Source organism: Paroedura picta, chromosome 3 (genome assembly GCF_049243985.1).
Source record: "Paroedura picta isolate Pp20150507F chromosome 3, Ppicta_v3.0, whole genome shotgun sequence".
NCBI classification, from domain to species: Eukaryota; Metazoa; Chordata; class Lepidosauria; order Squamata; family Gekkonidae; genus Paroedura; species Paroedura picta.
Genome location: NC_135371.1, coordinates 95,340,277 through 95,359,968, shown reverse-complemented (window position 1 = coordinate 95,359,968; position 19,692 = coordinate 95,340,277). Strand labels below are relative to the sequence as shown.

The 19,692-nt window shown below is 46.7% G+C and overlaps 1 protein-coding gene across 2 annotated transcripts; it reads right to left on the bottom strand.

The window, feature by feature from the left end:
- Positions 1 to 278: 278 nt before the first annotated feature.
- On the bottom strand, positions 279 to 18,295 carry LOC143832447 (uncharacterized). Of its 2 annotated transcripts, XM_077326908.1 has the most exons (6): positions 15,308 to 18,295; positions 14,674 to 14,803; positions 6,236 to 9,617; positions 4,583 to 4,633; positions 2,469 to 2,582; positions 279 to 1,631 (listed from the first exon to the last, which is right to left on the bottom strand). In XM_077326908.1, the coding sequence occupies exons 3-6, from the start codon at positions 6,485 to 6,487 to the stop codon at positions 1,506 to 1,508; spliced, it is 543 nt and encodes a 180-aa protein (XP_077183023.1). In that variant the 5' UTR covers positions 6,488 to 9,617; positions 14,674 to 14,803; positions 15,308 to 18,295; the 3' UTR covers positions 279 to 1,505. The 2 variants fall into 2 exon arrangements, with proteins under 2 accessions (XP_077183023.1, XP_077183024.1); XM_077326909.1 differs by lacking the exons at positions 14,674 to 14,803; positions 15,308 to 18,295 and having other exon boundaries at positions 6,236 to 10,198.
- Positions 18,296 to 19,692: the final 1,397 nt, after the last annotated feature.

The window sequence follows — 19,692 nt, the reverse complement described above, 5'->3', positions numbered from 1 at the left end:
GAGAAGTTCCAGCTCTTCCTTTTTATTGCCCATGCTTCGGGCGTTAGTATAAAGACATCTGAATCCTTTTACTTTTGGTTCCCTATGAGCTGGCCTTGCCGGTTGGGCTGCCTCTGATCGTTTTCCTTCCATACACTCCCTATGTTGATCGTCTCCTTCCCCTAGTGGCTTTAGTTTAAAGCTCTCCTGATGAATCTCCCCAGGTTCATAGAAAAGCGTGTTGAATGCAGTGCATTGAAGCATATGCTAAAACAAACTCCCATAATGTCTTTCTCATTTTATTTTTTGTTTCATAACTATAACATCTTTAAGCTTGCATCATCATGGACATAGCAAAACAACATCAACAACAAAAAGACATCCATGTCACTTTAAATATATTACTCCATCAGTGGTTATACAAATATGTGTATTAAATTACAGCTCAGTATTAAATCAGATCCATTTACAGAAAAAATTGCAACAGTATGGCAATGAGGTAGCAGGAGAATCGATGCCAATATCATAAGCACTTAAATATTAAATAACAGCCATAAATCTTATGGGTCCTAGTTTGAGAAAATCTTCCTCAAGATAAAACATTAACATGTGCTTAATTTGATTGCATTGCAACTTTTAAAAACAGATTTGCTTTCTGATCTTGCCCACAAAATTTTACACGATATTAAATATCATTTATTTAAATAGAAGAAAAATAAATAAATTCAAGCAACAAAACATCATGGAAATGTTAATGAGTACCACAAATACAAATAGGCATCAGGCATTTTTCAGAGATGGGTCAAGAAAGCCATTTTACCACTTATTTGTCCTTGTTATATGGCAACATCAATTTATCTTACCCCTGGGCAGGCTGGGCAGACAGCTGATTTAACAGGGCCTTACACTCACACTGTGGTAAGTGACCACCAGGTGAAAAGGTTGTCTGCATGGATTCTATAATTCATTTGATTAGAGAGAAAACAACAGAGTGCAAACTTATCGTAGAAAATATAATTTCTCTGTTCTCTTCTAAGCATGTTTTTATCTGAGGACTGAGGTTCCCAGTCACTTAAATAATATCCTATGTGAAATTGCCCTTAGCCTATGAGCTTCCAATGCGCCCCATGGAAAGTCTAGGTGGAAGGGAATGTTGGCAAATGGTATAACTTCTGAACTAATCTTGGCTGAAGGCTTTTGCCAATACTGCCTAGGAAAGGACTTTACCCCAGTCGGGACTGGAAAGGCTAATTGCTTTGTGGAAATTTCGCATTCAGTGTTTATGTCCACTGTTCATGTTTCTGTGTTAATTCATTACCATAGGGGAGTAAGCCACACTCATTGTGTTGGGTTGCTATTTTGATTAGAACTAATTTTTGTCTGTGCTTAACAAACTAGTATAAAATATCTTCAATATAACCTGCAGATATTAAATTACATATATATTATTTAAACAGCATAACAATGCATAATAAAGGTGGAGTGCATTTTTTTCAAGTCAAGCACCATCTTCTCCTTCGTCAAATTCATTTTCCAGTCTCTATTCTGGTATAACAGTAATAATTTAATGACTGTAGATACTGTTGTAGATTTTTCAAGAATTTATCCAAATGAATTAAATTGCTAACGTCCTGCAATGTGCAGGAGGTAACCTGTAAAGAAATAAGAAAAACTATTTGAAATCATGGTCCCAGTGTGACCAGTAAGAGAATTCATATGCTTGAAATTAAGGATGAAAGTTGGAAGCAGTTCAGGAAAGGTTATGCATAACAATATGTCCATAACCAAATGACCTCAATAATAAAACCAGTTTACAGGTTGCCTGGATGCAGAAAATAATCTACCTTTGACCCTAATCTCTCAATTGTTGATTATGAGGCTTGATTATGACAATTTATCATTCCCCCCTGTAGAGTTGCCAACACCAAATTCAGAAATGCCAAGAGATTTTGGGGGTGGAGCCTGTGGAGAGCAGGGTTTGGGGGAGGTGAGGGACTTTTATGGGCTATAATGCTATAGAGACCACCTTCCAAGGTGTCCAGTTCCTCCAGATAAACTAATCTCTTTTCTAATACCAGTTGTAAAAGCAGAAGATCTCCAGCCAGTACCTGGAAGTTGGAAACTTTCAACAGCTCTCAAGACCCCAAGGGAAATATTCCATCATGGTCCTCATAGTTAATCTTGAGTAGGGGTTGTTTGGGAGTGCTGTGGGGTGATCATGAATTTTAACTGGATCATTTCCTTAACTGGGCTGGCTGATGCTAGAGCGAGATTGGCACCCCCAAGTCATGGAGACGCCAAATCCGCATGGACGTTGAACTAACATCCTGGGGAACTGCAGCATACAATCATGTCTTAATTGGGCTGGCTGCTACTAGAAAGGGATTAATTTTGGCCCATCTAGTTGGCACCACTAACCATTTCTGCGCACAGTAACTCTCTGTTCTGTTTTCATAGGCAGGAAATATGTGTTTCTCCAGGATACTCACATTCCCTTGCATCTGACGTGAAAGGTTCTGGAGCGTTGTCATGTTAGAGTCATTGCAATCAGACATATTCAGAGCTTTGCTGACTTGGCAGAATGTGTCTTGGTATGTCTCATTCTGTATAAAAAAGGTTAGAATTTGAATACAACATGACCTGTTGACCACGAGATTCAGACCAATTTTGTCCTCCTGCTTTTGTCCTTGGTTATTTTTCAAGAAAGTAAGGAGAAAGGGCAAAGCTTATCCTTATCCATTGTTGTTCCTCTATATATTTCTGAAACAGCGTAGGGGGTGGGACGTGTCCAGCTGTCCAAGTTGGAATAGGGGCAATCAGGGAACAGCCAGCTTTGTCCTGATTGGCCCTGCTCCTGCAGCTCCCGGCCTCCGTCCCTGGACTCTAGCCTCTTTGCTCTCAGACGCCTCAGTGCCTGGAGCCAGCAGCAGGTGAGAGGGCCCTGGTCATGGTGGAGGGCTAACTAACGAGGGCCTCCTGGCCTGCTAGGCTGGGCCTGCTGACGAGGGCCTCCCAGCCTGCTGACTGCATGCTAAGGAGCTCTGCTCTTCTAATGAGCTTCCCAGCCCCCACCTGGCCCACTTGATTTGGCTGTGAGCTGCTGCCCAAAGCCACAAGCTGCCTGGCCAGAGTCCGTTCTTAGGAACGGGATTTGAATCTAGTGCTGCAATAAATGTGTCTATCTTTAAGGGGACAGAAGACTTTTTGTTGTTTGGGTTGCAGTAGACTATCATGGCTGCCCCTTGGAAATATATTCTTATAAGAGTTCTGCAAAAGCAGTTGAGAAAATAACCATCGCCTGTCATAAAACTAATGTTTTATTTGTGTCATGAAAAACTATTCTAGAGATATCCTCTGCATTCATTTCGCAAAGAACTATTGCTTTATTACCCCACACTTTCATGCATGCTGAATTACACGGTTGGAATGCTCTCTAGCAACTCTTTGCAAGGGAATCCTGCCATCTCACACATAGAGGGGGTTTTGCAGAGTTTTTGCCAGGTTTTCCCCAGGACATGACTCTCCCCCCCCCCCCCCCCGGTCCTGGGAGCAGCACACAGCATGGAAACTGGCAGAAATGGCATCCACATCCATGAGTGGTTTATGCTAGCAGCACATGCAGCACATGGATGGGCCCTGCTGTGCTGTTCAGTTATTTTTGAAGGCAAAGGAGGTTTAATCGGGATAATACTAGTGAATGTTTTCAGCAAAGCGAAGCTGTCAGTTGCTTTCAAAGCTCCAACTATCCCTGGGAAGGGTGCCTCGCTGTAAGTTGTGCAGCACAAGTAACAGCACCAGTTGTGCTCTGCTAAGGCCCTGTGAATTCTTAAACTGGCTTTGGTGTTATGGGCCCCACCAGTCCTTAAGCTGGGGCTGCCTACACATCATTGCTGAAGTACCTGCCCCTGAAGCCTCCGGCTGCTGAACCCTCTTCCTGCCCCTGTTCCTCTGTCATTTGTGCACAAAGCACAAGTGTAGCAGAGACTGGATAGGGATCCGTATGCACCCTGACAACCACCCTTTCCCCTCCCTGAGCATGGCTCAGATGCAAAAAGACAAATGCCCTTGGAAGGGCCACAAAGTAGGAGGAAAGGCTGAACTTTGCTCTGCTCTGCTCCCTTAGCTCTGTCCTCCCTCTTTAGTGGCCGTTTCTTCTCTGAACCGGAGCAAGTGATGCTTTTATTTGACCTGGTTTAAGGGGAAAGCCCCAGGAGACCCATGTGTCAAGCCTAAAATGGGCACAATCTCCCTTGGATTTGAATTTGGGGGGTTCTGCATTCCATGTATGTGTATGTGAGGGAGGATATGTGTGTGTGTGTGGGGGGGGGGGTCCTTGTGAGTAAACAGCTTGTCTACACTTAATGGACTATAATGTTTTTTCAACTAACCATGTTTTATTTATGTATAAAAGGGCTTTTTAGCTGGGTTTTCACCACTCAGTTATACTTTCAGCAGATTAAAATATTATCGCACCCACCTACAGCAGACAAGTTATCAGCTGATCTAACATCAACAAATTAATGAACAGAGAGGAGATTTGTCCTTCAGATTTCTTTCAGTCAACAGAAAACAAGAGTTGTAATGTCGTAAACTGTGAACTCACAATTTTGTCTGCAAAGTTGACCATCGGTAAATACGAATCTCTGTGTTTAATCTGTTTTGAGATAAAAAGAGACAGATCAGATAAGGAAGGGCTATTCTGCTCAGAATTTGCATGCCCTTTACTGTCTTTTAATGTATATGCAATTATGACTCCTTAATAATTTTTTAAATGTCCTGGAATGTTGTCTTCCATTCAAAACATGGCTTCTGTTCCCATGGGATGCATCTGCTTGGGTTGCAGCCAAATCACAGGTCCAAGGAAAATGGCTCCAGTGCATGGGTGAGTCGAATGTAGACAACGGCTCAAAGTACAATACTGGCCTCCTATCTGCCAAAGGCATTTATGAACCGTAGACAACTCTGTCTTGCCCTCTTGCCCTGTGATTTCTACTGCAATTCCCCTGCGCTGGAATGAACTTCCCTTCAAGTATGCCCTGATTTTCCTGCAGTGTTTCAGAGGGTTGGAGCCCTTGCTGGCTAGACAGTACTATGGCCAAAGGGGGTCTCACTCCATCCCCATTTCTTCATGATCAGTTTGTGCTCTGAAAGCACCCAAAAATATCAGATGGATTCAAACACAGCAAACTGCAGTTACCCCGAGTAACCCCAAATTACACAGCCTTGTAAGTCTGTAATCACCAGACAGTTAAACAAGAAGGAGATGGCTATCACCACCGTGGCTAGTCCTGTGCTTTGCAGAAGGATTCTGCTGGCTACAGAATCTCACTGGGGCTGAGAGGGAAACAGGCCTGAATTCTGCTCACTTTTAATTAAGGGAAATGACCATTTTTACTCTCATATAGCAGTCTAATTGCCATCATGGAAACCAGTTTCTACAGGCAGCATTTCCTAGTATTCAGCAAAAACAAAAGCCTGTGAAATGGGGGTAAACAAATAGCAGGTCAGACCCCATAAACTGGGCCTGCAAGAGCAGAAATTGAATAACATTGCCCTCCCTTTCCCTCTGGCACAGCCAAGCTTCTGTGATTCACAGAAAGGCTACCAGGGGAACAGAGGAGAGATGCCAGCCAGCTTCCATCTTCATTGTCTTCCATGTGCCTTATCGAATTTTGCTCATGGGGCCCCTAAGACTTTTGTGGAGTTCTCAAGAGATGATATGGGAAGAGGGAGTGGGTACAGTGAACTCAAAGGACTGCACATTGCGATAAAAGAAGTCGGTCTCATCAGCGGTCCCCAAACCCTGGTCCAGAGACCGGTACCGGTCCGTGGATCAATCGGTACCAGGCTGCGGCTCCTCCTTGTCTTTCCCAGCTGCTGCCTTGGGGGCTGCCCTGCCACTCTGCCACCTGCTCACCTTTGGGCCACCATGGCTGGGGCTCCTCCTCGGTGTGGCACTGCGCAGCTGCTGCTGACAGTGCCCCCCAGCGGATGGCGGGAAGTCAGGGGCAAGCAAGTGGAGCAGGGGCTCAGGTGGCGCCAACGTTCTTCGGCAAAAGACTTAACCCCCCCCCCCCCGGGCCTCAATAAAATTGTCAAGCGTTGACCGGTCTCCAGTTATAGAAAGGTTGGGGACCACTGGGTCCCATAATAACCAGTGGTCCCCTTGTGTTCTTGACAAATATGACACAAGCAAAGAGTTTGACTGCAATTCACAACAACAACCCAACATTAAAAATACACAGATTCAATTTACCTTGTCCAAAGTTGCATTCATTTCTGGTCCACGCTGACACGTCTTCACTGGCACTGAAGTGGTGTAAAGAACCAAGCAACTGAGCACCAAAAAGCCTTTCAGAAACATGACTGCGCTCTGTTGACTGTTAACAATTACGGACTGGATCCTGATCGTTTGTTGCTTATTTGCAAACTGATTATTTATATTGTGCACCAGAGGAAAAAGAGAGGTGACGTCAAGATAGTGGTGTGTGTGGATTCCCCTCCCCATCCCCCACTCCTCTGAAAATCAAAAAGCCACATCTCTCTCAACATCCTCCTGATGAGATAAGGTGTAAAACTCCTCGTGTCCTCTGAAGACAAAATGAGTAATGGTTGCTACTTGATGGTAAGGGGGAAATTTTAAGCTGGTCCTGATGGGGTTCTAAATGCAGGTGCAGTTTTTTCCTTTTGGTCCAGGCCTGGTTAAACATGACAGCAGCTGATCCACAAGGTATCACCCACAAGGCATTGTCTTTGCCTGACATCTTCCTTAAATGGGCTTCGATTGCTATGCATGCATGTCTACTTTGCCAGTGTGACTGCCACTTGAGCTATAGGTCCATGCGGTACTAAAAGTGTACCTGTTTATGTTGAGGGCACATTTTAAAGGAGATTGCAGAACACATAGATGAGCTTCATTCACCAAAAGGAACAAAACAAAACTATCATGTATTAATATTGACATTAATTGAGTCTGATTCAAATGATCTCAAAAGAATGGGTCCCACAAAGACCTGTATGTATGTGTGTGGGGTGGTGATGATGGTGAATCTAGTTTTCCCCATTATCCTCCTCCCTCACTGTTTCCTTCCCCCCCTCCCCTGACAGCCCCTCAGCTTTCTCTTTCCCTGTTTCCTTGTATTCAGCTTCACCATCTACACTCCCATGGGAGCCTCTCTCCGGGAAAAGCCTGGGTGAGTTGTGTGGTGGCCACAGCTGCCAAGCCTGGATCAGACTGATGCTACTTTTCCGGGTCTAGTTGCGAGGTAGCTGTTGTCACTGGGGCTGGCTGAGTCCTATCAGTAGAAAGACTTCAGTGGTGGTTGTTAGGCCTGTCCCTGGCAAGTCCTCTGTTAAGTCTGCAGGTTCAGGAAACACAGACTCCAATTCCTCAAAACAGCTCTTTTTAGTTAGCAACTCCAATATCAAACTCTAAACACTGAACAGAGAAAAACAGACAAATATACATTCTATACATTTCAAACAGCCCACCATGAGCCCTGACTGGCCCTAAGTGAAGCAGTCTCATTGGCCCTTAACAGGGCCCTAGGATTGGTTGATTTAGTGTCTTATTCAAGCCATCATTTGCATCATTTGCACAGCCATCAGTGATGGTGGGAAACCACTCCCACATTTGGTCTATGTGGTGGAGCAGTGTGTTGCCTCCGGAAGTCTGCACCTCATATGATACCAGCCTAGTGCTGTGAAGGACCTGTGCTGGTATCCAGTGGGGCCTGTGGGCATAGTTCTGGATGTAGACGGTGGCCCCATTGGCAAAGGACCACGGAGTCTCCCAGGTCTCCCGGCCGGGAGGGTGTGTTGTAGTGAGATCCAAGTTCAGCCAGTCTAGGACTGAGGACAAGCGCTGGCCCATTAGTAGTTCCACCGGGCTTCTTCCTGTGGTGGATGAGGGGGTAATAAGCTGGTAGAAAAGAAGTTCTGTGAGGTGTTGGTGCCAGTTCCCATGCATTATCCACCAGAGTGTGTCCTTCATAGATTGTACCATTCTCTCAGCCTGTCCATTAGTAGAGGGAGAACCGTGCTGATGTGACATGTCACATCAGCTGGCTGGAGGTGATTGCCCAGAATTCCTCAGACACAAATTGGGCCCAGTTGTCCGAGACCAGAGTGTCCGGTAGCAAAAAGGTTCTTCAGTGCCCTAATGACTTTCTTGGAGGTCATGGAGAGACCAACACCCCCTCGAGCCATTTCAAGAATGAGTCTACAATTAGAAGGAATGTTTTCCCCTGGAATCATAGAATAATAGAGTTGGAAGGGACCTCATGGGCCATCTAGAAGGAGCCAGCAAAGTCCAAATGGAGGTGGGACCAGGGTGTCTTGGTCGATTTCCAGTGTTGGATGGGAGCTTGTGGCATCTTGGGCCTATTTGCCTGACAGGGAACACAGCGCTTCACTCAGGCCTTGATATCCCTATTGATGCCCGGCTACCACACATAGCTTTTTGCAAAAGCCTTCATATATATAATCACAGGGTGGCCAACATGCAGCACTGCCAGCACTCTGGACTGTAGTTTGGGTGACACAACCACCCAAATTTCCCCATAGCAGGCAGCCTTTGTGTGTCAACAGTTCATGATGCCTTGCTATAAAAGGAACAAAGTCTCTCGTTGGCTTGTCCTTGGGCCATCCCCTCAACACCCAGTTAAGTACGTGTGCAGTCACCTTGTCCCTGGATGAGGTGGAGGCAATGTCAGAGGTGTGGAGGGGGGTTCTGGCAAGCCCTCAATGAGGAGCATGAGCTGTGCCAGCGAAGGACAGGTACCCTATCTGACAGCGGCAGATGGCTTGCCACGATTGCCAAGGCCTCCTTATGAATTTGAGCATAGTTCTGCTCTGGTGTGGAGAGGGACCTGGAGTAAAAGGCAATTGGTGCCTCCCACCCCTCAGGAAAACAGTAACTCAAAACGGTGCCAATGCCACAGGGCAATGTGTCATAAACTAAAGTCAATGGAAGATGCTCAGCGAAATGCGCCAAGACACTGTGCAACAACACCAGATGCTTAACATTGTTGAATGCAGCCTGGCGCTGCCTAGTCCAAGACCACTATGTTGGGCAGGAAGGCACAATAGAAATTAAGGAGTCCTAAACATGCCTGTAGTTCTGCCCTAGATTTTGGCCCTGGATCTTGTTGAATGGCTCGGACCTTTGATGGAGTCAGGTGGAACCTAGAAGTGTCCACTAGGAACCCAAGGAACTCAACCAACATCATGCCCAGGTGGCACTTTTCTTTTTTGACTCAGAGCCCAACTGATTGAAATTGGGAGAGAACCAAGCGTAGTCGAGCGGTGAGTTCATCCTCCGAGGCACCTCAAATCAAGATGTTATCAAAAAAGGGCACAAACCCTTGTGTCCAGGTGGGTCCCCAGTAGAAAGGAGGGGGTCAATGGGGAATTGGCAAGATCCAGACTTACCTGAGAATGATGCAGAGAGTACAATTGAAGACAGTCGTCATAGCGGCAATTGACAAACGAAGGAAGACGCCGGCCAGAAGGCAAAGGACTCCTGGACACACGGCCGCGGCAGGGCGGGCAAGCGGCGGGACGACGGAGCGGCGAGAGAAAGACAAAGAGAGCAGAAAGCCAATCGGATCGTCGGAGCCTTGCGAGACCCGCCCGGACTAAGAAGACAAGGAAGACAGAGCATAGTGATAGAAGATGTAGGAAAGGACGGTGAAAAGAGAGGGAATACAGAGAGGGGGAAAACTTACCTGGAGGAAGGTTCGGGTGAAGTTATTTCTCAGTCAGCCCAGTCGGGGGAAAGAGTGCTGAGTGAATACCGTAAGGTCAGCTCAGCTCGGACTCCCCAAGGAAGGGCCAGGCTAAAGGTAAGACAGCGGAGGAACGTAGAGAGAGAGAACGGGACTACAGGGAATGCAGGGGGGTAGTGGGAAACACCCGCAACCGGAAGTAAGAGTAGGGTGTGGGAGTTCAAATGTGGGAGGCGGGGATACACGGGGGTTTAAAGGACGGTAAGGCAGAACAATGGTGGTGGGTGAAGCTAGAGGACACATGACTGTAACACGGAGAGAATAAAGAGAAAAACTTACCTGCAGAAGCAGCTCCTAGTTTGTGTTCCGGCTCTGCGCTTTGTGGTCAGTCAAGCCTTAACTCAGAGAAGGACCAGAAGCCCAGGAACGGGGTAGTCTCAGGGCCTTCACAATGGTGGAGAATGCGGGCATGAAACGTACCCCGCCCTGGCCACGCCCTAGCCTACCTACCCCGCCAGGCTGGACTCCACCGGTAAAGCACAGCAGACGCCCTACGCCATTAGAAGTAATTCAGGACAGTGAGGATAATTCTGAAAGCTCATCGGCAGAGTCCGTGATTGAGAGGATGGCGGATGGCAACCCCATGGACTTTGCACAATTCAGCCGCTGGTTGGTGGAACACCAATCACGTGTGTGGCAAGAAGTGGTAGAGCTTCACAATGCAGCTCAGGAAAGGCTCAGAAAAGGATGCTTCAAGAAATGAGGAGAGCGATGGAAGAGCAACCCAGAAGTGAGGGAACAGGACTAGGTGGTGCGTCGGCCAATCCTCTAGGGAGAGTTCCCTGGCCCTCTCTGGCGAAATTGGGACCAGATGACAATGTTGAAGTGTATTTAGAGGCGTTTGAAAGGACAGCTGAGGCAGTTCAGTGGCCGCATGATCAATGGTCATATATAATTGGCCCGTACCTTACTGGAGAAGCCCAAGCGGCTCTTAAAGACCTAGCTAAGGAGGAGTCAGCGGACTAAGATATTTTGAAAAAGGCCATTCTGGATAGGTTCAAAATATCCTCAGAGATGTACTGTCAGAAGTTCAGGGCAGTGATTTTTACCACGGGGACACGGCCTAGGGTGATAGTGAATAAATTACGGGACGCTGCCAAAAGGTATTTGGAGCCAAAGACAGAAGGGGAGAGACAGCTGATGGAGAAAGCAGTCTTAGAACAACTGTTTCAAATCCTCCCGGGTCGTACCAGGCATTGGGTAGAGTGTCAAAAACTCACCTCTTTAAGGTGCGAGTTTGCTGGAAGCCTTCATGGTGTCCGATCATAAAGAAGTAGGGAAGGAGGGACTGCGTACCAATTCCAGTAACACTCTGGGGAAGAATAATGCATCAGTCTCAAATAGTACCGGTTCCAGTATCAAGGCTGGGAGAGCCCGCACTCCTCTTTATCCTTCACCCCGGACATTGTGGACGAATAAAGGGGCTAGTGGGAACCGGTCTAATCCTAGTGCTACAGCTGGGGGAACAGGAGGAAGTAAGCTGGAAATGAAACCCCGGGAAGGGGCTAATAAAGGACCATGCTTCACCTGTGGGCAATGGGGACATTTTAGAAGAGAATGACCACTCATGGAGTGTGACATGGGCTGGGATATGGCTATGAATAGTCTAGTGAATAGTCATCCCAAGAAACCCCAACTGCTGCCACTAATGGTCAATGGACAAGAAAAAAGACCTTTAGAATACAGTGGGAGCTCGATGTCTATGGCTAGAACCAGTCAAGTACCCAAACCGGGTACAGTGTTGAGATGGGTTGCAATCATCTGTTGCCATGGGCATGTGGAACGGTTCCTAGTAGTAATGGTGAATGTGGAGTACCTGGGAGAATCATGGTAGTTGGAGGTGGCCCTGGTGCCCCATTTTCCTTATGCCTTCTTATTGGGAAGGGATGCTCCTAAGTTTCACGTTGCTTTGAGGTGGGTAACAGGAGATCAACTTCAGGTACAATGTGTATCAGAGGAGGAAGAAAGTGCAGAAGTGACAGATACGGAAGGGGAGTTACGAGAAAACCTACAGAATTCTCCTGACTTTCTACACCCGCAAGAAGAGGACGATTCCCTCCTTGATTTGCGGGCTTGAGTGGCCATAGCAGATGGGGAGGTAAGAGATGTTCGACAGAGCATGCGATGGCCACAAATAGTGAAAGAAGGCGGGTTGTGGTTTCGGTGTCAAAAAAAAAATGAAGTCATACGTCAGTTGTTAGTCCCCAGATGCTATAGAAGGGAAGTACTCAAAACTACTCGTGACCATAAGTGGGCAGGGCATCAGGGGAATAAGGCTATGCTGAGAAGAGTGCTAAGGCAGTTCTTTTGGCCTAAAGTGTCTCAAGATGTCCTAGATCAGTGTCGATCCTGCGATGCGTGCCAGCGGATGACAGGAATAGGACCACCTAAAGCCCCCTTGCAGCCTTTACCCATTACTGAATATCCATTTGACAGGATTGGCATAGACTTTGTGGGTCCTTTACCCAGAACACCTCGTGGGTCGCGGTATTTGTTAGTCATTATGGACTACGCAACTCGTTACCCAGAGGCCATTCCAATGCGTTCTATGAGGTGTGAAGGAGTCGCTTGTACCTTAATGAGACTATTTGCCCAGGTAGGCTTACCCAAAGAAATATTGACAGACCAAGGTTCTCCGTTTACATCTTCCTGCATGAGATCTGTATGTCGAACCCTAGGTATTGAACAAGTTACTACTGTGTATCATCCTCAGACAGATGGTCTTACTGAGCGGATGAACCAAACATTAAAAAACAAGTTACAGGCTCTGGCATATGGCAAGCCAAAACCTGGGATTTGTATGTAGACCCTATTTTATTAGAGCCTCTTGTGGCGCAGAGTGGTAAGGCAGCCGTCTGAAAGCTTTGCCCATGAGGCTGGGAGTTCAATCCCAGCAGCCGGCTCAAGGTTGACTCAGCCTTCCATCCTTCCGAGGTCGGTAAAATGAGTACCCAGCTTGCTTGCTGGGGGGTAAACGGTCATGACTGGGGAAGGCACTGGCAAACCACCCCGTATTGAGTCTGCCATGAAAACGCTAGAGGGCGTCACCCCAAGGGTCAGACGTGAATTGGTGCTTGCACAGGGGATACCTTTACCTTTACCTATTTTATTTGCCATATGAGAAACAAAGCAATCATCCACTGGGTATTCTCCGTTTGAATTGTTGTATGGCTGTCAGCCCAGAGGTGTTTTGGATTTGGTAGGTGAGAAGTGGGTTCAAGACATACAAAAAAGAGGAAAGATCCACAGGCTTACATGCAGGAATTACAAGAACATTTAGATGCTGTGAGAGCTGAGGTGAGGGAGAATTTGTCAGCGGCTCAAAGATATCAAAAAACTTATTATGACAGGAGCCCAAGAGAGGAAGTTTATGGAAGGTGATTTAGTTCTCATACGTCGACAAGGGTTGGGTGCTTGTGATGGAGATAGATGGCGAGGGCCGTATAAAATCGTACAGGTCCTTGGGACGGTAACCTATGAAGTGATCACAGAACCAAGAAAAGGCAAGGCCAGAAAGATACATATCAACCACATAAAACCCTGGTATGTAAGTAACATGGAAGAATGTGCCTTAGAATTAGAAACAGAACAGCTGTCAGATGGTACCCCACCATGGCAAGTTGATGGTGGTGACATTACTGAGGACCCTCCTATTGATCCATTCTTAAGGGAAAGTCAGAAATGGGAATTGAAAGAGACAGTTTGTCAGTTCCCACAGTTGTTTTCGAAAGTGCCAGGGAAAACTTTATTAGAGCACACCATACAAACCAAACCCAGGGTAGTGGTGAGAGTACCGTGGAGACCTATACCATTAAAAAAGTTGCCTGTGGTACAAAAAGAGGTAGAAGACATGCTGTCGCTAGGTGTAATAGAACCATCGCAAAGTGGATGGAGGAGTCCAATAGTGTTAGTGCTGAAGCCAGACGGCTCGGTAAGGTTTTGTGTAGACTTCCGAGCCATAAATCAAAAGGCAAAATTTGACGCCTATCCGATGCCTTGGGCTGAATATTTAGTCCATCAATTAGAAACAGCTCATATTATATCAGCATTAGATCTAACTAAAGGTTACTGGCAAGTACCTTTGAAAAGTGAGGATCGGGAAAAAACAGCTTTTGCCACTCCCAGAGGCTTGTATCAATTTACAGTTCTGCCTTTTGGGTTACATGGAGCAGCAGCCACGTTCCAACAGTTAGTGGATTTAGCATTACGGGACTGTTCTACTTTTGCTGTTGCATATATCGATGACATAATTATATGTAGTCCCAATTGGGACATGCATGTGAAGCATCTGAAGGCGGTGTTTTGAGCACTATCAAATGCAGGTTTAGTAGTCAATCCAAAAAAAAAAAGTAAGTTAGAGTTCAAACACCTTAAGTATCGGAGTTTTATATTAGGGAATGGACAGTTAACACCGGTGCCTGAGAAAGTGGTAAAATTGGAGAAATATGAAACGCCTAAGACCAAGCATCAGATGCTTGGTCTTATGCGTTTCATTTGCGACAATTTCTCGGTTTTGTTGGCTACTATCAACGATTTGTTCCACATTTTGCCACCCGAGCATCATCCCTGACAGATGTGTTATCCAAAGATCAGCCTAGCGTAGTGAAGTGGAACCTGGAACATGAGGCAGCATTCCAAGATCTCCGTGAGTGTCTGTCGAAAGGAGCGATTCTACATAATCCCAACTTTGAAAAACCTTTTATTGTCCAGACGGATGCGTCTGGTTCCGGTATAGGAGCTGTTTTGGCTCATGAACAAGATGGAGAGGAAAGACCAATATGGTTTCTGAGTTGCAAACTTACAAAGGCAGAAGCTTGCTATTCCACTATTGAGCATGAAACATTGGCAGTTTTCTAGGCAGTGGGAGGTAGGGGTTCAATGGGGAATTGGCAAGATCCAGACTTACCTGAGAATGACGCAGAAAGTAGAACTGAAGACAGTTGTCATAGCAGCAATGGACAAACAAAGGAAAATGCCAGCCAGAAGGCAAAGGACTCCTGGACACACGGCCATGGCAGGGCGGATGAGCGGCAGGACTAGGGAGCAGAGAGAGAAAGACAAAGAGAGTGGAAAGCTGATCGGATTATCGGAGCCTTGCGAGATCTGCCTGGACTAAGAAGACGAGAAAGACAGAGCATAGAGATAGAAGATGAAGGAAAGGATGGTGAAAAGAGAGGGAATACAGAGAAGGGGAAAACTTACTTGGAGGAAAGTTCGGGTGAAGTTAATTCTCAGTCAGCCCAGTTGGGGGAGGAATGCTGAATGAATACCATAAGGTCAGCTCAGCTCGGACTCCCCAAGGAAGGGCCAGGCTAAGGGTAAGACAGCGGAGGAACCTAGAGAGAGAGAACAGGATGACAGGAAATGCAGGGGGGAAGTGGGGAACACCCGCAACCGGAAGTAAAAGTAGGGCATGGGAGTTTAAATGAGGGAGGCGGGGATACACGGGGGTATAAAGGACGGTAAGGCAGAACGATGGTGGTGGGTGAAGCTAGAGGACACATGACTGTAACACGGAGAGAATAAAGAGAAAAACTTACCTGTAGAAGCAGCTCCTGGTTGTGTTCCGGCTCTGCGCTTTGTGGTCAGTCAAGCCTTGACTCAGAGAAGGACCAGAAGCCTAGGAATGAGGTAGTCTCAGGGCCTTCACACCTTGTATATTCTATAACGGGTTGTCCATTAAGTTCTGGAAAATTCCAGGGTGACACTGACCCCGAACTAGAATTGGTTGACACGGAAAGTGCCTCGATGTGTTACATTAGTTTGTGTAAGTGGCGGTGGCATTGACCAGAAGCTGCTGGTATGTCTGGGCAAAGTCGAGTTTGGTGAAGACCTTGCCTCTGGAGAGGAATGCCAGTAGATGGCTGACCACTGGAACAGGGTAGGCATGCATTTGGAGTGCCTTGTTGAGGGTGCACTTGTAACTGGCACAAAGAGGGTCATGATGTGTATTTCCCATTTGGCATGGGACACAGGTTCTAGGATGCCCTGAGTGATCAGGTGGTCAAGCTCTGCATCGATCAGGGGCTTGAGTGCAAATGGTACACAGCGAGCCTTCAGCTGCACTGGCTTGACAGATGGGTCCAGATCGAAGGAAACTGGTGGTCCAGTATAACATCCCAGCATGCCATCAAATACTTCAGCAAATTCTACACAGACAGTGTCCAATGGGGATGGCTGCAAATGAGGAACCCCAGAAATTGGGATGCCAAGTGGGGCAAACCATTCCAGGACCAGCAGACTGGTGCGGCAAGCCTCCACAACAACTAGCCGCAATTGTTTGTTGAATGTCTTGTGTTGGATATGAAATGTGCCAACACTCATGACAGAGTTCCCTTGGAAGTCCATCAATTTGAGACCCAGTGGCTGCAAGCGAGGCACTTTAGCGATACGGAGCATGCTGAGGTTCTTCCTGAAGATTATTTAAAGGGCAGACCAGGAGTCCACTACCATTCTGCATGGACAACCCTCTATTTTCACAGTCACCTGGATCTTCTTTTGTATGTCCTTGGTTGACCAGATGGCTACTGTCAGTGTCCATTGGTGGGCGGCATTGGTTGTATGTCTTGCGATGTGATGGCAGCTGGAACGGGACGATGCTTTATGCTCTGGGCATGGTGTTGTTGTTTTTTTATTGAAGTTGGTGGTGTGTTGCTGATTCTGAGGGTGGACGTCACCTTGGTCATTACTGGAGGGTGTTTTGGACCGACAGGCTTGGGCGATCTGGCCAATTTTACCACAGACCCTGCACTGCGCATCCCGGAAATGGCAAGTCTTCTGTGGATGGGGACCACCACAATTGGCACTTGCGCATGTGGCTTGCTTGCTCATGGTGTGGCAGCTGGTCATGGATGGTCTGAGTTCCTCTATTTCCTCCTCAGACATACCTGTCTCACTGTTGATGTCTTTTGTGTGGACCAACGCCAGCTTGGCTGGAAAATGGTAGCGGCTCTAGCTTGGCAAACAGCCGTCATGTTGCTGCCGCAGCCTTGGCTGTGAGAGACTCTTCAAAAGCATGTTGGAATGTCAGCTTGCACTGTAAGAACAGCCGACGCTGAGTGAGTTCATCCCGCAGGCTGCAGATCAGCTGGTCCTGGTTGATAACCTCTATATTGTCAAAGTCACAGTGTCGCGCAACTAGGTGTAGAGCAGCTACAAAGTCAGAGACCAACTTCCCTTCCTGTTGGTTCTGATGGTAGAAAGCATCGTGTCATGTGATTTCAGCTGGCTGTGAGTCAAAATGATTCTGCAATTTCTGAACAATTGTATTGTAGTTGGCTTCCCAAGGTTTGACTGTGGCAAGCAGGTCCTGTGCAAGGGTGAACATTGTTTTGCCACACATGCTGAGAAGGGTGCTGCGTTTCTTGGCTGCATCGGTGATGTCATTGGCTTCGAAGAAGCATTCCTAGTGGGCAACGTAGGACTCCCAGTCCTTAGTGTTGTTGCCATTGAAGGTTTTGAATTTCAGGTTGGCTTCCATGGCTTCTGTGATTGGTGGATGTTCAGACGTAAGCATGTCAGCCAGTCAGTGGCCTGTGGCTTAAGGTGCTACAGCATGGATAGCAGAGGCTCTCTGGGGTGGTGCCCAGCCAATGAAGCGGTGATTTCAGCAATGGCTGAGCCCAGTCTCTCTGGGTGGCACTCAACAGAGTTGCTCCAGCAGTTCTGGCAGAGGCACCGCAAGGTTCTCCCTTGTGGAGAAACAAAAGCTGGAACTGTACTTGACCGGCTGGTCCCTTATCAGTGGGTACCAGGCACATCTGAGGTAGGTCCACCGGTGGCTTCATCTGCACCATTGCTTCCCAGGGCAGGCTGCCTAGGAAAGCAATCCCACCTTTGTCACCAATGTTATGTCTGTGGGTTCAGGAAACACGGACTCCAATTCTTCAAAACAGCTCTTTTTAGTTAGCAACTCCAACATCAAATGTCAAACACTGAACAGAGAAAAACAGACAAACAGGCAACTTCTATACATTACAAACAGCCCACCGTGAGCCCTGATTGGCCCTAAGCGAAGCAGTCTGATTGGCCCTTAACAGGGCCCTAGGATTGGTTGATTTAGTGTCTTGTTCAAGCCATCATTTGCATGGCATGTCCACACACATAACATCCTCCTTCATCAGGAGTCATGATAAGGAAATGAGGACAGGATATTTTCCTCTTGGCATAAACCTTTGCTTTCTATTTTATGTAGTAGTGTAGCGATTTTTATCCTCGTGAGTGAATGATCAAATGATCATATGGATGTGAGGGGTGGGGCATAGTTTTGTCAGCTCATGGCTGATACCCTGCAAAAAATGTAATAGGGAGGCACAACAACATCTACAAAAATACACTGATACCACTTCCAGTGTAACCTGAAAGTAATGTCGTCATGGTGGGACAACTCTTGAGTATTCACCTCAAACTCTATGGGCAAATACCAGAGTGCTATCCCAGTGCAATGATTTCACTGCCAGGTCCTGCAAAGTGATCTCAGCCTGTCTTTCCCTGACATGCAGGTAGCAACAGTGGAGGGAGATGGCTGCTGGCAGAGGTTTCCCACTAACGTGGATGATGTGGCAGCCCTACTGGGGCAGGACCAGGGTCCGTCTAATTCATTATTGTCTGCTCTGAGATCTTTAACTAGAAGTTGTATCTGGAATGTTCTATATGCAAAGCATATGTCCTGCCACAGCCTCTTCTTGACAGCTGATATCAGCCTTTCTCAACTTTTTACCATTGAGAATGCCCCAAAACATTTTTCGGGCTTCGAGAAACCTCAGAAGTGGCATGATTGTGCAGCTTATGATTGGGAAGCATAGTTGTATACATGCCCACTGGGGATCCCTCCCCTCCCAACCCCCCTCAGACCATTGTGAGAGTGGGGCAGGTTGACATAACCATATATGGACATATCACCTGATAAAAGTTTAACCGTTCCAGGGCCATCAAGAAACCCCAGGGTTTCTTGAAATCCTGGTTGAAAAAGCCTGGGTTAAATGCTCTTGTTTATTCCTGATTTATATTAGGTTATTCTATTAGGTTATTCTATTTAGTTGTGTTGCTGTAGTGGTTAGGAGTGCAGACTTCTAATCTGGCATGCTGGGTTCGATTCTGCGCTCCCCCACATGCAACCAGCTGGGTGACCTTGGGCTCGCCACCGCACTGATAAAGCTGTTCTGACCGGGCAGTGATATCAGGGCTCTCTCAGCCTCACCCACCCCACAGGATGTCTATTGGGGGGAGAGGAAAGGGAAGGCTAATGTAAGCCACTTTGAGACTCCTTCAGGTAGAGAAAAGCGGCATATATGAACCAACTCTTCTTCTTCTTCTTCTTCTTCTTCTTCTTCTTCTTCTTCTTCTATTCATCACTGGCTACCTATTCAGTCACAAACAAAGGCAAACTGAGGCATTCAACTTAAGTATATGCTTATGATATAATTTATTTTTTTAATCTCTCCTGTCATCTATGGAGTTCAAGATTGTGTACATCATTCTTCACCTTTCCCATTTCACCAACCTTGCAAGGTCAGTTAGAATTAGATTAAGAGATACCCCAAACCATCACATGATTTTCATGGTAAAGTGGGGATTTCAGCCTAAGTCTACCATAGTTTAGTCTAGGTCTTCCTACTGTGGCCTGCTGACACATTTTCTGGGGCTCACCAATTGTTTTTAGAAAGTGGGTGAGGTTAGGTGGATTTTCACTATATGACTGAAGGTAAGATGTGTGAATGCACTTGTATGTGCCTGTTGTTACATACCCTGAGCCAACCAGAAAGGACGGGCTAGAAAAATACAGTTGCTGTGACTAAAAAGACATTATGTTAAGTAGACCATGTGCCTGAAATGTTGAAATATTTCTGTTAGAGCGACATCTAACTTTATCTCCTGACATTCGGTGGTTGGCCCTGCCTCCTGCAGTAGCCATTTTGTGCCTGGC

Excerpts from the sequence above, each read along its gene's own strand:
- LOC143832447 (XM_077326908.1), bottom strand. The coding sequence starts at position 6,487 with ATGGGGAGGGGAATCCACACACACCACTATCTTGACGTCACCTCTCTT. Across the intron at positions 2,583-4,582 it reads TCAACTTTGCAGACAAAATT|AATGAGACATACCAAGACAC; the intron begins GTGAGTTCACAG and ends TTTTTTATACAG. Across the intron at positions 1,632-2,468 it reads CACGTCAGATGCAAGGGAAT|GTTACCTCCTGCACATTGCA; the intron begins GTGAGTATCCTG and ends ATTTCTTTACAG.